We start from the raw sequence: 14,874 nt of genomic DNA, 5'->3' as shown, positions 1-14,874 counted from the left end.
ACCAGAGATAACTGTTCCAATAAGATGAAAATTTCCAGGCTTCTCAAGCTTTTAGCTCCCCCATCTCTACTCATCATATCTCCCTCCCTCCCTTTGTCCCAAGTCTCAGCAGAGGTCCCTCCCAGGGAAGCCATTCCTGACTTTCTCCATACTCTCACTTCTACCACTTTCCATGTGTTTTCAAACACCTTTTATCTCATTTCAGACATTACAGTGTATAGTGACTGTCTATTTACTTTTTTCTTTTACTTATATGAAAAGGTACTAAATATGGAAGCAGATTATGATTTCTGACTTTTTTTGCATCTGCAAACAGACTCTATAATACAGTCTATAATGGTACCTTCCTATAGCTATATTCTAGAAAGTTATCAGGATGTAAAAATGATTTTGATCATGTTTTAGGTATAAGAGTAACTTATTATTTAAACAAAACAAGATGTGAATTCTCTTTATATTGAATTCTTCTATAATGCATAATCTAGGCCTAAATACAGAATGCCACCAACATGATCTCCTATTATTGTAAATGTTCTACATTGTGCTAAACATATCCTATTGTGATTTCTTAGGAACCTGAACATATTTATCTCTAGATTATTAGTTTAATCCACCAGCAATGGACAAAGACAATGGTCTCTGTCCATTTTATTAATGTTAGTCCAGTATATAGATAATATGTCTATAAAGATTATCATAAATAGAATATGGTATTATAAAAGGATGCTTTTAATTTTATAGAAAAAGCATACATGTTATTGCAAACCTAATTGTCATTTTTATGAAGCAAGCATTCCCATTCCACAAATTTCCTTTTTTGAGGAAGGCATGAAATGCTAAGGTGAAATCTACTTCCCAAAATTGATTTTGTCCAGGAAGATTAGAACACATAAAACTCTCAATAACCAAGAAAGCACATCTGAAGAAATGTGTTGTTCGTTTGTTGGTTGCAGGTCTGCCTGTTCCTGTCATCTGGACTCGCTTGGCTCGTACTGCAAAGGCAGGGGATCAGACTTTGATTTTACAGGAAGCAGTGACGTGGAAAGCAGGAGATAACATTATAATTGCTAGCACAGGACACAGGTATGATGCCTTCTGGACTTAATGGTTTTAATTAAGGCAGATTTTTAAACTGTATAAAAAAGGAATGATTTAGAAGGTCCGCAACTATTTGATTTGTATTTAAAACTTCTAATAAAACACAGGCAGGCAGCTATTTATTGTGAAATGTTAAGGGTGATCACCAGTGGGTTGCTTTTTACTTCATTGAATTTACAATAGGAAAAAGGATAATTTTAAGCCTGTAAAATAAATATGTGCTAATATAATATTTTATTTGTTTTACATGGCTAGGTTCCCAAGTAAGAGTCTATTTGAAAAAAGCATTCTCCTATTAAAAGCCATTTGAAAATGTCTGACTTAAACCTCTCACTAAATACATTCATGAATGCAAAAATGTAAATGAGCTTCTTTGTTTGAGGTCACCAAAAGAGGGTTGAAAACAGCTAGTGGACCCTTTCTTATCTCATAGTCCTGGCAGTGGCTCCCACACAGCAATACTGTCAGTAATGATTAAATAAAGGGGATGAAATCATTATAGAAACAGTGATGGTTAACACAACCTTTTGGGTGCTTGATATTTTTAAATTGAAACTGCTTGTGACTCTTAATTTCTGTTTAATTAAATATTTTAGCAAATAAATAGAAGGAAGAAAATTAATATAGCTACCACAAGTATATTGGGGGTGGGGACAAAGGATATTTAGTTTTGCTTTATTGTTCAAATTATGGATAACAGTAAAATTGGATCGGATTGTGTTTATCATGAAACAAATAGTGATTTATGACAATAATCAGCTAAATTAAATTATGGCCATGACTCAATTTTAAATTAAAATTCAAGATGGCATTTTGACATGTATTTTCCAAGTTAAAAATAGACTTGGAGATGTTAGGAAGAGTTAAATACATACTTAGCTTTATAAATGCCCACTTTTTCCTGTCCTTGAAAGAAATTTTAATTACATAATGACAAAATAAAGAAGCGGGCAAATGACAAGGCTTACTAATAGAAGAGAAAATCTTCATTTATAGCTTCTCTGAATGAAATTTAAAAGTTTGTAATTTAGCATGAGCTAGTTTTAAGAAGCTGGTTTTTTAAAATGTTTGTTCATTGACTTTTATTTATTTGGAAAGCAGAGTGGGTGGGGGGAGAGAAAGAGAAATTATCCACTGATTCACTTCCCAAATGTCTGCAACAGCTAGGGCAGGACCAGGCTGAAGCCAGGAACCTAGAATTCCATCTGGAACTCCCGAGTAGGTGGCAAGGACCCCAAGTTTTTGAGCTATCATCAGCTGCCTCCAAGGCTCATTGCCAGGGAGCTGGATTGGAATCAGGGTAGCTAGGTCTTAAAAAGGCATTTGGAAATGGTTTGTGGACCTTCCAAGCATCAGCTTTGCCAGCTGTGCCACAATTCCCACCCCTTAAGAAATTTTTACAGGGTGTCTGTCTGCTGTCCAGTCATACTGTCTTTTGAAGAGAGAAAGTCTTTATTATTGTCATTATTTATGAAATAAGGAAACAGGAGAAATAGGTTTCAGATCTGCCTCCCTAATTGAGGAGAGAGCAAAAGCTTTATAGATCAGGTGGGAGAAAGCTGGGATGCAGAAAACCCCAGCAAGGCAGATCTCTCTTGCAGAGGCCCAGGCTTTTGGCACGCTCAGGATTCTCCATGCACATGGATAGCCATGCCTTATGAAGCAGGCACTCTAAAAATAGGATCAGCTCTGTTGTTAAAGCAGAAAATGAAGAAACTTTCAGGAAAAAAACTGGGGAAGAGTAACAAGGAGTTTTTATATTTGGAACATCAAGGGAAAACCTAGTAAAAGTGCAGTTTGATATTAAAATAAGAATTAAGGAGTTTTCCACCAGGTTGAACTCCTTGTTCACTGTTTCAATGAATTCTACCTGGGATTTTGCAAAGTCAGTGTCAAGAGAACAACTTGTAAGTGAGATGGCTGGTGCCCAACTCCCAGCAGTAGCACTTACCAGCCCTGTAGCCACACGATTTCACCACTCTGCACTTCAGTAAAATTGGAATCTACCTCCTAGAAATATTGTAAAGATTTAGTGAGTTAATATGTATGAAGTATCGAGCAGAACCTGGATTAACATATTGCTATATACATAATTGATATTACTATAATGAAAGGGAAGATGTGTTTAGGTGCCCACAACTTTTAAAAATTTCTTTTAGAATCTTCTTTTCTAAAGAAATCTCTGTGTTGTCTGGATCCAAGAGAATGCAAGAAAGGATAGACTAAATGCCTTTTCTGTGAACCTGTGAGTCCTTGTAGTACTGATTCACCCTTGTCTCTCAGCACCTTTATTCCCTACCTCTCCCTGTCCTTCTCCTCCACAGTTCCTTCTCTGGGTCTTTTGTAATTATGGGTTTCTCTGTCCATCCACAATCCTGAAAATCAGTGTTGTTTTCATGTCTCTGCTATCTTCTTTCTTTTTTATCCATTATTTTTTTTCTTTTTACACCTACTACCTAATTTTCTTCTCGACAAAACTTTCCCAGTGACCTTCTAATTATTATCACTCTTCACTTCCTGAGCATCACCAAGTACTTTTGGCTCTGCCTTTGAGATGTCTCTTCCTTCGGCCTCTCCTGCGCAGTCTCTCATCCCTGGAATATTAGATCATCTTCCTGTTTAGACTCCATTCACTTTCTTCTTCATCTGAATTCATTCTGCCTTAATTTATTCAATCAATCAAAAGCTGTTACTGAGTTGTGACAGGGAGTGTACTAAGTGCTCAGCACACAACAGGATTCTACAGGTCCCTTGCCCAAAGGGGCAGATGGGCTGGCAGAAGGAACAGTGACAAAGATACTTCCTAGGACTGCACTGTGGTTGCTCTGAGCACTCACAGTGCATGATGCCAAGTGTGTGAGGAATCCAAAGGAAGGGATGGGAGAGTTAAGTGGGATGCCTTTTAACCTATTTCCCATGTGACAATGTCATTTGAACTGATGCTTAGGGAAAAGGATTTGCCAAGGGAGAGAAGAATCAAAAGGGGATATTGGGAAAACACAGAGGAAACTCCCTCAGATTTACCTCTGTTAACACCAATCACATGTTAGTAGAGAACATACAATCAAGTATTGGCACATTTATTTGCTTATAATCAGATGAACTTTCTATTTAGTATCTTAAGTGTTTAACTCTGTCTAGAAAACTAAATACATGAATATGTACATTACAGAACTGACTGGGATTTGGGGTGCCATGGAAGAATGGTAGAAATGAGACCTCCTTAACTTTAACTCAACTTCATTTCCCTGCTCAAAATTTCCAGTGACTTTCCTTTGTAAGGGTTCCTTAAATTTGGTATGAATTTCATACTGGACAATCCTTGCAGTGTGGGGCTGTCTTGTATATTGTAGGATGCTTAGAAACATTCCTGGCTTCCTCTTTAGATTCCATTTGAACCCCCCAGATGTGATAACCAAAATGTCTCCAAGCATTGCCACATGTCCTCAAGCTTTCTAAAATTATCCTTAATCGGGAATCACTAAGTTATAAATGAATAGTTCTTTTGAATAATTTTGAATGGTGCAGGTCTATGAACTAATGCAGCACTTGAAAAATATTTATTTTAAATGCATCTGGAAGCCTTATTTGGTTGCTCTAATAAAGAGTAAAATATTGCACAAAACTTGTCTTTAGAATATTGACTGACATTAAATTTTTTTCTTATTTTGGGGGCTGGTGTGTGGTGTAGCAGATTAATCTGCTGCCTGTGATGCCAGATCCAGCTCCCTGCTAATGCACCTGGGAAAGCAGCAGAAGATTGCCCAAGTGCTTGGGCTCCTGTCACCCACATAGGAGACCTAGGAGAAGCTCCTGGTTGCTGGCTTCAGCCTGGCTCAGGCCTGGGCATTGTGGTCATTTGGGGAATGAACCAACAGATGGAAGAGCTCTCTGTCCTTCTCTCTCTCTCTCTCTCTCTGCTTTCTGTAACTTAGCCTTTCAAATAAATAAATAAATCTTTAAAAGTTTCCCCCAGTTTATAAATAATGTACTCCAAATGGCATAAAACAAATATGCCAAAACAATATGTTATGTTTATTTATATTAATTTTGAAAGTGTTTTTTTTTGCTAAAATTATTTTACAGGCACAGTCAACGAGAGAATGAAAAAAGGACTATTGCAGCTGTATCTTCAGATGGCATAAACATCACACTGACTAATCCACTGAATTACACGCACTTAGGAGTGGCTGTCACACTCCCGGATGGAACTCTGTTTGAAGCAAGAGCAGAAGTTGGAATTCTTACAAGAAATATTTTAATAAGAGGATCTGATAATATAGAGTGGAATGACAAAATTCCAGCATGTCCTGATGGATTTGACACAGGTAATTTTGGCAGCTGTCATGTGGCTGGTGTAGTCATGCTACAAATTGCATATTCTAATTGGCTTATGTTAAAAATACATGATTTAATTCCAAATTGAAAGGGTCTACCTTGTTAAGGTCTTTTGTTTTTCCATTTTATTGGTTGTTTTCTTTAGATGTTTTTTGATGGATATTTTAATTATTTATCTTTTTATAATATTCCAAGTAATACAAAAAGCATAAAGAAGAATTAAATGAGCACACAAAGATTTAATAATTTTTAACATTTTATCATGTCCATTTTATATGAATATGGCACACAGACTATGTTAATATCATTAAATGGGAGAAATTTGGAAATGCTGGTAGCAATTTTAAGTAACATTATGAAAATATGTGCAAATAATAAATTTTAGCATTCTACAGTACATTGAAGCAATCATCATTCACAATAAGTGTAGTATATACTGTAGAAAGTTCTAGAAAAGAGGATCTTCTAACATAAAGAAAAGATAAAAAATAGGAAATTTTAATTACCTGATTTACTCAATTTACAATATATACAGGCATTGAAATATTATATTGTAGCCCATGAAAAATGTGTTACATGTAAATACAAAAATTAAAGGAAGCTACTTACAAAATGGTGGAGGAAAGTGGTTAATGTAACTGTAATGGGAGAAATAAGCACTTGGGTTATTTTGATAAAGTCTCTTTCTGAACTTATGATTCCTTAGTATACTATACTTGACTACTTTTCAAGAAGTTATCTTGTTTAGATTTACCCAGATAATGTATAACTTGTGATATAGGATTTGGTTGGCAAATCTTTGATTTACTAATGCCTTTTCTATTGGCTAGATCTGTAATCTTTCAGAATAGAATGTGTGAAAATGGATTTATTATAGGAAGGAAGGAAGGAGGGAGGGGAGGGAGGTAGGTAGGTTGGGTTCCTTGACAGACTATGGAGAGATGGATGATGCAGTGATAATGAGATAAATGTATAGATTGGACCCTAGGTCAGATTTTTTCACCCTTAATGCTATTGAATTTGGTACAGAGCAATTCTGTACCATAGGGCTCTATCCTCTGCATCCCTGTATGGGATGTTTTCACAGCATCCCTGACCTCTACCAACTAAATTCTAGTAACACTCCCCCCAACTATGTCAGACAAAAATGTTTCCAGGCACTGAAAAAACATTCCTTAGGAATAAATATCATCTAGTTAAGAACGACTGGACTAAGTTATGCTCTATTAATACACAAACACAAAATCTCAGTGATTTAAAATGATAAAGATTTATCATACTACATGTGTCCAACAGGGGTCAACAGCACTCCAGGATTGAGGCTGATAGAGGTACAATCTCAATATGAGCTTCCATGATCTCTGAGGCAGATGAGTTGGCTGGAGAGCCAAGCACCAGCAATGACTTGCATTGGTCCTGAAGTGACACATGTCTTTTCTACTCAGGAGCCATTGGTCAGAACTGTTCCATGGCCATGGCCGTGACTAACTTTCAGGGAATGAGTTTGTGCAAGCTCTTGTATACCCAGAAGTAGAAGAGTGCTGGATGTGAGCTCTCATACATATAGTGAGAAGCAGAGTACATTTCACAAGTCTCCTAAATGTTTTATAAAATCATTATTATTATTACAAACTTGTAAGTAGTCAAATGGCAGATAAGGTTAAATTATAACCCTTTCTTCAATGGAACATAAAAGACAAACTTCATTAGATTTGATGTCAAATGACTCATGCTCTAATGCCAGCTCATCTACACAAAGTCTAACAATGTATTTGAAGCTTATTTCCATCCTGTTTAAAATAAGACTACTTCCTGTTCTGCCTGTTTACTATAGTTGTTAGAATTAAGTGACACAACACATATTGTAGTGCTGTGCAAGTATAACTTTGGACTGATTAATTTCCAAATCTTAAGAGACAGCTTCAAAAATATTAAAATAAAACATCTTTAAGAGTATTCATGTAGTCATTCAATTATTTAGAATCTTCTCTGGCAAATACTATAGTAGTAAGTCCCCACAGGAATGCCAAGGTGAACACATTAGATACATACCTTCCTTGCTATCTAGAAGAGATGACATGTATACAAATAATTATATTCTATTATGAAATTGAAATTATATATTAATAAAAACTCATAGTAAGGTATAAGAAAAAATTAATTGTGACATTCATTTTATGATGCTTTAAAAATATTTTTAAAGGTGAATTTGCCACACAGACATGCCTCCAAGGAAAATTTGGGGAAGAAATAGGAAGTGACCAGTTTGGAGGCTGCATTATGTTTCATGCTCCTGTACCTAGTACTAATATGGTAACTGGAAGAATAGAATATGTAGAGGTAAGAGGTTTTATTATGTCATAGTGATTTGCTCAAAGTTATCCATATAATAAGTGTGTAAATTCCTATTTTTCCAGATGCTACTTATAGTCTGTCTGGGGAAACATATAAGCAGGCACTTTGTTTGAATTTTTATTTATTTCTCATTAGTTTGAAAGGCAGAGAGACAGAAACAGAGAGAGTCCTCCTATTTGCTGGTTACTCCTCAAATGCCTGAAAAAACAGGAATCTGGAACTCAAACCAGGTCTCCCACATGAGTGGCAGGAACCCATCAGCTGTGTTCCTGGGGTGCGTTAGCATAGAGCTGTATTAGCAGTGGAGGCAGGACATGAACCCAGGCACTCTGATATGGAATGCAGATATCCAGAGTATCATTGTAACTGCTACACTAAATGCCTACCCTAGTAGACTATTTTAATACATCAAATATTCACTCATTTGATTATACCAGAATTTCATTTCTTCTGTTTTTCTACATCCAATATGTAGTTAATTATCAAATTTGAAGTTAATCATATGAAGTTAATCATCAAATTATATCTTTTGCCCAAAAAACTTATCAGGAATCTATTCCCTTTCTATAACATGTACTAAATGTCGTACCCAAGCTACCATCACCTTTGACCTGGACTAATTACTGTGGGGTTTTTTTTTTCAAGATTTGTTTATTTAATTGGAAGAGTTACAGAGAAAGAGAGAGAGAAAGAGATATCAGCCATTTGCTGGTTTACTCCCCAGATGGTTGCAATGGCCAGGGCTGGGCCAGACCAAATCCAGGAGCCAGGAGCTTCCAGGTCTCCCATGTGGGTAGCAGGGTCCCAAGCATGTGGACTATCTTCTGTTGCTTTTCTCAGGCCATTAGAAGGGATCAAGATCAGAAGCAGAACAGCCAGGACGTGAATTAGCGCCCACAGTATGCCAGCATTGCAGTAGGTGGCTTTACCAACTACGCCACAATGCCAGCCCCTAATTATTGTGTTTTATCCTAATTGGTCTTCTTGTTTCTACTTTCACTCCAATGGTCTTCATACCACCAGTCAGTCATGTTTAAAAAGCATAAATAAGAGGCACGTGTGTGGCCTGGCCCTTAAGACATTTGGGATGCCTGCCTCCAATATCTGAGTAGCTAGGCTTGAATCCTGGCTCTACTAGGAATCCTAGTTTCATGGATTGAGTTCCAGGCTCTTGGCTCTGGCCTGGTCCAGTTTTGGTTGTTGTGTGCATTTGGGGAGTCAATCTCTCCCTCTCTCTCTCTTCCATTAATATAAGTAAAAATAAAACAATTTTAAAGTTCATGAAAAATATATGATTTTGTTACAACCCATTTCAAAATCTTTCAATGTCTTTGTGTTATGCCTAAAGCCAAAAGTCCCAGTCCTTCCCACAGAAACCCCATGATCTGTCCCCAGCTCTTCTCTGACTTTATCTGCTGTGACTGTAGCCTTCATTCACGGCCCTGCCAACCATGTAATCCTCCTCCTTGTGTGATGTGTCAAGTACATTCCTGTGTCTGCTTGGAAGGCTCCTCCACCAAATACAGGCATGACTCTCACTCTTACTTCCTCACCCCATTTATTTAAAATTGATTACCCAACCCTTGTTTCCCTTGATCTACTTACAACTTCTCACAAGACACATATTTTATTTATTCTCCATGTCTATCTCTAGAGTATAAGGACAGTTATTTCAAACGTTTTCTCTGCCAGTTCTATGAGTGGAGCCATGCATGATGTGTATAAGGCTCTGAGTTGATTATTAATTGAGCAAACAACAAACAAATCCCTAATCTATTAGGAGCTCTTCCTTTTTTAATAATAGTTTTCATTAAATATTAAGGATAAGAAAAGAAAGAAGGGAGAGAATTAGACTAGTAAAATCCATAAATCCATTTTTGCTGGGCACACCTAGATTGAATTGACAGTGGCAGAATCAGTGTTTCAAGTTTGTGTGCAGCAGCCTTCCTCCTAGGATATTAAACACACATGTGAATTCCGAGATAAGGACTAAGTGAAGTTGCCAGGGTCTATTTGTGTATTAAATATTAGTAATGGTTAATTTTTTATTTTTAGGTAGAGAATGAAAATAAATATATGACCTAATATTTCTTTCCTTAATGCATGGTATTACATTATACACACTTGCACGTATGTACATTCTCCCACACATCAGCATCCTCCATTGAATTAATGCATGGCAGAGTGGTTAGTAAGAGCATGATCTCTAGTTACATCAACCTGAGTTTAAATGGAGCTTTGTGATCATGAGCAAGATGATCAGTCTTTCTAAACATCAGTGTCTTCATTTCTGAAATGAAATTAATAAGTGGCTACTTAATGGGGACTATGGTAAAACTGTGATTGTGCATATAAAACACTTAGTAGAATATCTGTGCATGACAAACATTCAAGAAATACTTCTAAGATAAGAATAAAATTAAAGGAGAGAATCATTAAGAGAGTTTATTTTAGTACAAATTTTCATAATGGACCAAGATGGAAAACAGAGGAATCAGAGATGGCTTTTTTTGCATATACATTCACTTGGTAACAAGTATTATCTGTTATATAAAATAAGATGAGTTGTCCTAATATATTCAAATTATAAACATGAATAATACAGAATATATAAATGTATTAATAATACAAAATTAGAGACTGTTTTGAGACAAGAAAATATGAACCATGCAAACTCTGTCTATGTGAATTACTAAACAGCTGTAACTTCTGGGCTTCACAGGTATTTCATGCAGGCCAGGCTTTCCGGTTGGGCCGATATCCAATACATTGGCATCTGCTTGGAGATCTGCAGTTTAAATCTTATGTAAGAGGTTGTGCGATTCACCAGACTTATAACAGAGCTATTACCATCCATAACACACATCACCTTCTGGTTGAGAGGAATGTCATATATGATGTTAAAGGAGGAGCATTTTTCATAGAAGATGGTATCGAACATGGCAATATCCTGCAATATAATTTGGCAGTATTTGTGCAACAAAGTACTAGTCTTCTGAATGATGATGTTACCCCAGCTGCATTTTGGGTCACCAATCCCAATAATACCATAAGGCACAATGCAGCTGCTGGCGGCACTCACTTTGGTTTTTGGTATCGAATGAACAACCACCCTGATGGGCCATCCTATGACCAAAACATTTGCCAAAAAAGAGTTCCTCTGGGAGAATTCTTTAACAATACTGTTCATTCTCAAGGTTGGTTTGGAATATGGATCTTTGAAGAATATTTCCCCATGCAAACAGGATCTTGTACTTCTACAGTGCCAGTGCCAGCAATATTTAATTCACTAACTACTTGGAATTGCCAGAAGGGAGCAGAATGGGTCAATGGAGGTGCCCTTCAGTTCCATAACTTTGTGATGGTAAATAACTATGAGGCTGGAATTGAGACCAAGAGGATCTTGGCTCCCTATGTTGGAGGATGGGGTGAAGCCCATGGAGCAGTGATTAAAAATGCCAAAATAGTTGGTCATCTTGATGAACTAGGAATGGGATCTACATTTTGCACAGCAAAAGGACTGGTTCTCCCATTTAGTGAAGGCTTGACTGTGTCCTCAGTCCACTTCATGAATTTTGACCGCCCCAACTGTGTAGCTTTGGGAGTGACATCCATCACTGGAGTTTGTAATGAAAGATGTGGAGGCTGGAGTGCAAAATTTGTTGACATTCAGTATTTTCACACACCAAACAAAGCTGGCTTTCGATGGGAACATGAAGTGGTACTGATGGATCTTGATGGTTCACTTACAGGTAATGTTATTTTTTAGATTTATGATAAAATAAACTTGAAATAGGCTTACATGAACATGGAATTGAATTGTTAAAGCAGATTTACCTTCATAACAGATCTTATCCATACCAAACTTTATTAATTATATCCTGGAAGAGCCCCAAACAGTCCAAATATGTCTTGTTGTGCTTACATTTGCACTTTGAGTTAGCGGCTATTTTTGAGAAATAGTTATGGAAACACTGATCATACCAGAAGCCAGTTCAGCTCCAGGACCCCTCCATTTTATGCTCAGTTAACTGCTCAGGTAAGAAACTGCTTACAGAAATTCTCCAGCCAGTCATGACCCAGAATCATCTGAATTCCATGTTTCTTTACATAAGCACTGCAGACAGATTGGCTATATCCTTACTAAAATACTTTGAAATGAAGAAATGTCAAGCCTACTGTTATTAACCCTTTTCTTTCTGACCTAAATTCTAAATTTTGAATTCATTCAAAGATGATATTAACTCTAGAACAGAATTCAATATATTATAGGTTAACATTGTTAGCATTTTAAGTACAAAATATATCAGTTTCCATTAATATTCTTGGTTTCTGGAATTCAGCATCTTCATAAATTGTTAATGATAAAGATAAAGACTTATTTAAGATAAACAGAAAGATCGTTTATGTGTGCACATGTGCACCTGCACACTGCTGGATAATAGTTTTCTAAGCAAGCCAATTGAGGGTGCATCTGGCGATATTAATGGTTTACCTTTCTGAAAGACTCTTTAGAAGATGAAAGAACATTCATCTCAATATTCAAATGGATTAAATTCTCAACAGCAGCCGTTGACTTCTGTACCCTAGTCTAATCATGGCTTTTATGTGGAAGGACATTTGGATGCCTTGATGTATAAAGCTTTGTGTAATTTTTATTGGTTTATTTAACTCAGCTTAGATTTATTAATGTTAATTGGCAGTCCTCTGGTTAAGAGCACAGGCTATATTGTTAGACTGTCTGATCAGAATTCTTTTATGTGTCCTTGACCAAGTTACTTACTCCACCTCCCATCTCCTACTGTGATTCTCACGGGGTCTTCCAATCCCGTGTTTCAGATACATTCACCGAAGAACCCACTGAAAAGCCTGTGTATATGGAATCTGTTATCCAACAGAAACAAAAGAAATTTACCAATACTTTTGGCTTTTGCTGGCAGGAACATGAATGATGGAAACTGTACATTATAGATGTTGTTTTCAGTTTTCTAACATGAAATAGAAAATATTCTGTTTGTATTCCTTTCCCAGGGCACAAAGGACATACTGTGATTCCACACAGCCCTTTGCTAGACCCTTCTCATTGCACTCAAGAAGCTGAGTGGAGCATTGGGTTTCCCGGATCTGTGTGTGACACCTCAGTCAGCTTCCATCGCTTAGCTTTCAACAAGCCTGCCCCAGCATCTCTCCTTGAAAAGGATGTTGTTCTCTCAGACTCTTTTGGTAAGTGGAATATAATACACTACTGTAAATCACTTTGCCATCATCTTCTTGAGTTGTTACTTGATGTTTCAAGAATTGCAAAAAGTATAATTTTTTATCAATTCATGCAGGAAAAAAGTATAAGCAAAGTGGGTATTTCAGGAATACTGAATATTGATATCCTTTTGATCATGGGACCTCCAGACAATATTATGACTGGGAGCATGAAAGTTGGTATAGCCTTTGGAACAACACAGTAAAAATATACCAGTGATCTTGCCCTGAAGATCAACGTTTTTGGTTATCCTTTCTGATTAAGATGGGATAAGGGGAGCATTTGCTAAGTCAATAGCTGTATAACAGGTGCCAGAGACAATCGATTTACTAATTTGTTCCCATAGAGATATATTATATTTGGGTCACCAGATATGCTTACCATCATTACCTGACTATATGGCATTAATTTAGTCCCATTATTCATGATCCATCTTGCACTTGCACCAAACAAGCAAGTTACATGGAGACAAGAAGGGAATTCTAATCCTTATATCCAATCTTTTATTGTGATACTAATCTCTGCATCCCCCTGCAAATATTAGGAATTTCTTGTAGTTTATTATCTTGGTAAGGAGGTGGAAGGCATGATTCCTAGAATATCTGCTTAGTCCTTCCTCCATATCTACTTGTACTCTTCTAGTCAGAACCAATGTGGGAATTGCTCCAGTTATTAAGTGTACCTATTCCCACTATACCTGACTTATCCTACCCTGTCTCAGATCTCTTGATAAATCAGTTTATCTGTCTGTCTGTCTATCTATCTTGGGTATCTATCTATCTATCTATCTATCTAGCAAGCATATGCAAAGCAGCAAGTGATGGCCCAAGTGCTTGGGACCCTATCACCCACAAAAGAGATCCAGCTTTAGTTTCTAGCTCCTGGCTTTAGACTGACCCAGCCTTGGTTGTTCAAGGCATTTGGGGAATGATCCAGCAGGTTGAAGATTTCTGTCTTTATGTCTGTCCCTGTCTCTCTGCTTTTCAAATAAATTTATAAAATAATTAAAAATACACTGAAATATATAGTGAAATTGATGCATTTAGAAATAAATTAATTTGTAATAAGGAATCCTAAATATAGGAAGAGATTTGTTCAACAAAATTCAAATTCATTTATTCCTTTTCTTACAGTGTCAGTATTTACCACTTCTTTTAAATATGTTGCAAATACTTTCATAATGTTCTTTAAAAATCTATCAGGGGGTATGAAATTAGCCTAGTGGTTAAGCAGCTGATTAGGACATCAGTGTCCTATATCAGAGTGCCTAGGTTTGATACCTGGCTCTGGATCCTGACTTCAACTTCGTGCTAATGCAAACCTTAAGAGGCAGTGGTTGGCCGGCGCCGTGGCTCAACAGGCTAATCCTCCGCCTTGCGGCGCCGGCACACCGGGTTCTAGTCCCGGTCGGGGCACCGATCCTGTCCCGGTTGCCCCTCTTCCAGGCCAGCTCTCTGCTGTGGCCAGGGAGTGCAGTGGAGGATGGCCCAAGTGTTTGGGCTCTGCACCCCATGGGAGACCAGGATAAGCACCTGGCTCCTGCCATCGGAACAGCGCGGTGCGCCGGCCGCAGCGCGCTACCGCGGCGGCCATTGGAGGGTGAACCAACGGCAAAGGAAGACCTTTCTCTCTGTCTCTCTCTCTCTCTCACTGTCCACTCTGCCTGTCAAAAAAAAAAAAAAAAGAGGCAGTGGTTGTCACTCTCTTCAAATAATTGGAGACCTGCCACCCACGCTAGAGATTTGTATTGAATTCCTAGTCTTCTGCCTTTGGTCCTGATCCTGCTGTGGCCTTTGCAGGTATTTGGAAAGCAAACAAGCAGATAG

At 37.4% G+C, this 14,874-nt stretch overlaps 1 protein-coding gene across 1 annotated transcript in view; it reads left to right on the top strand.

The window, feature by feature from the left end:
* PKHD1L1 (PKHD1 like 1) overlaps positions 1–14,874 on the top strand; it is a 180,747-nt gene that overhangs the window by 84,149 nt on the left and 81,724 nt on the right. The window contains exons 46-50 of the mRNA XM_062189474.1: positions 954–1,083; positions 5,185–5,426; positions 7,640–7,776; positions 10,514–11,543; positions 12,823–13,014. Of these exons, the coding sequence (XP_062045458.1) occupies positions 954–1,083; positions 5,185–5,426; positions 7,640–7,776; positions 10,514–11,543; positions 12,823–13,014 (1,731 nt within the window). The remainder of the gene's footprint in view (positions 1–953; positions 1,084–5,184; positions 5,427–7,639; positions 7,777–10,513; positions 11,544–12,822; positions 13,015–14,874) is intronic.

Source organism: Lepus europaeus, chromosome 4 (assembly GCF_033115175.1).
Source record: "Lepus europaeus isolate LE1 chromosome 4, mLepTim1.pri, whole genome shotgun sequence".
Classification (NCBI taxonomy): domain Eukaryota; kingdom Metazoa; phylum Chordata; class Mammalia; order Lagomorpha; family Leporidae; genus Lepus; species Lepus europaeus.
The sequence above is the reverse complement of the archived record's forward strand: the minus strand, read 5'-3'. Positions and strand labels throughout refer to the sequence as shown.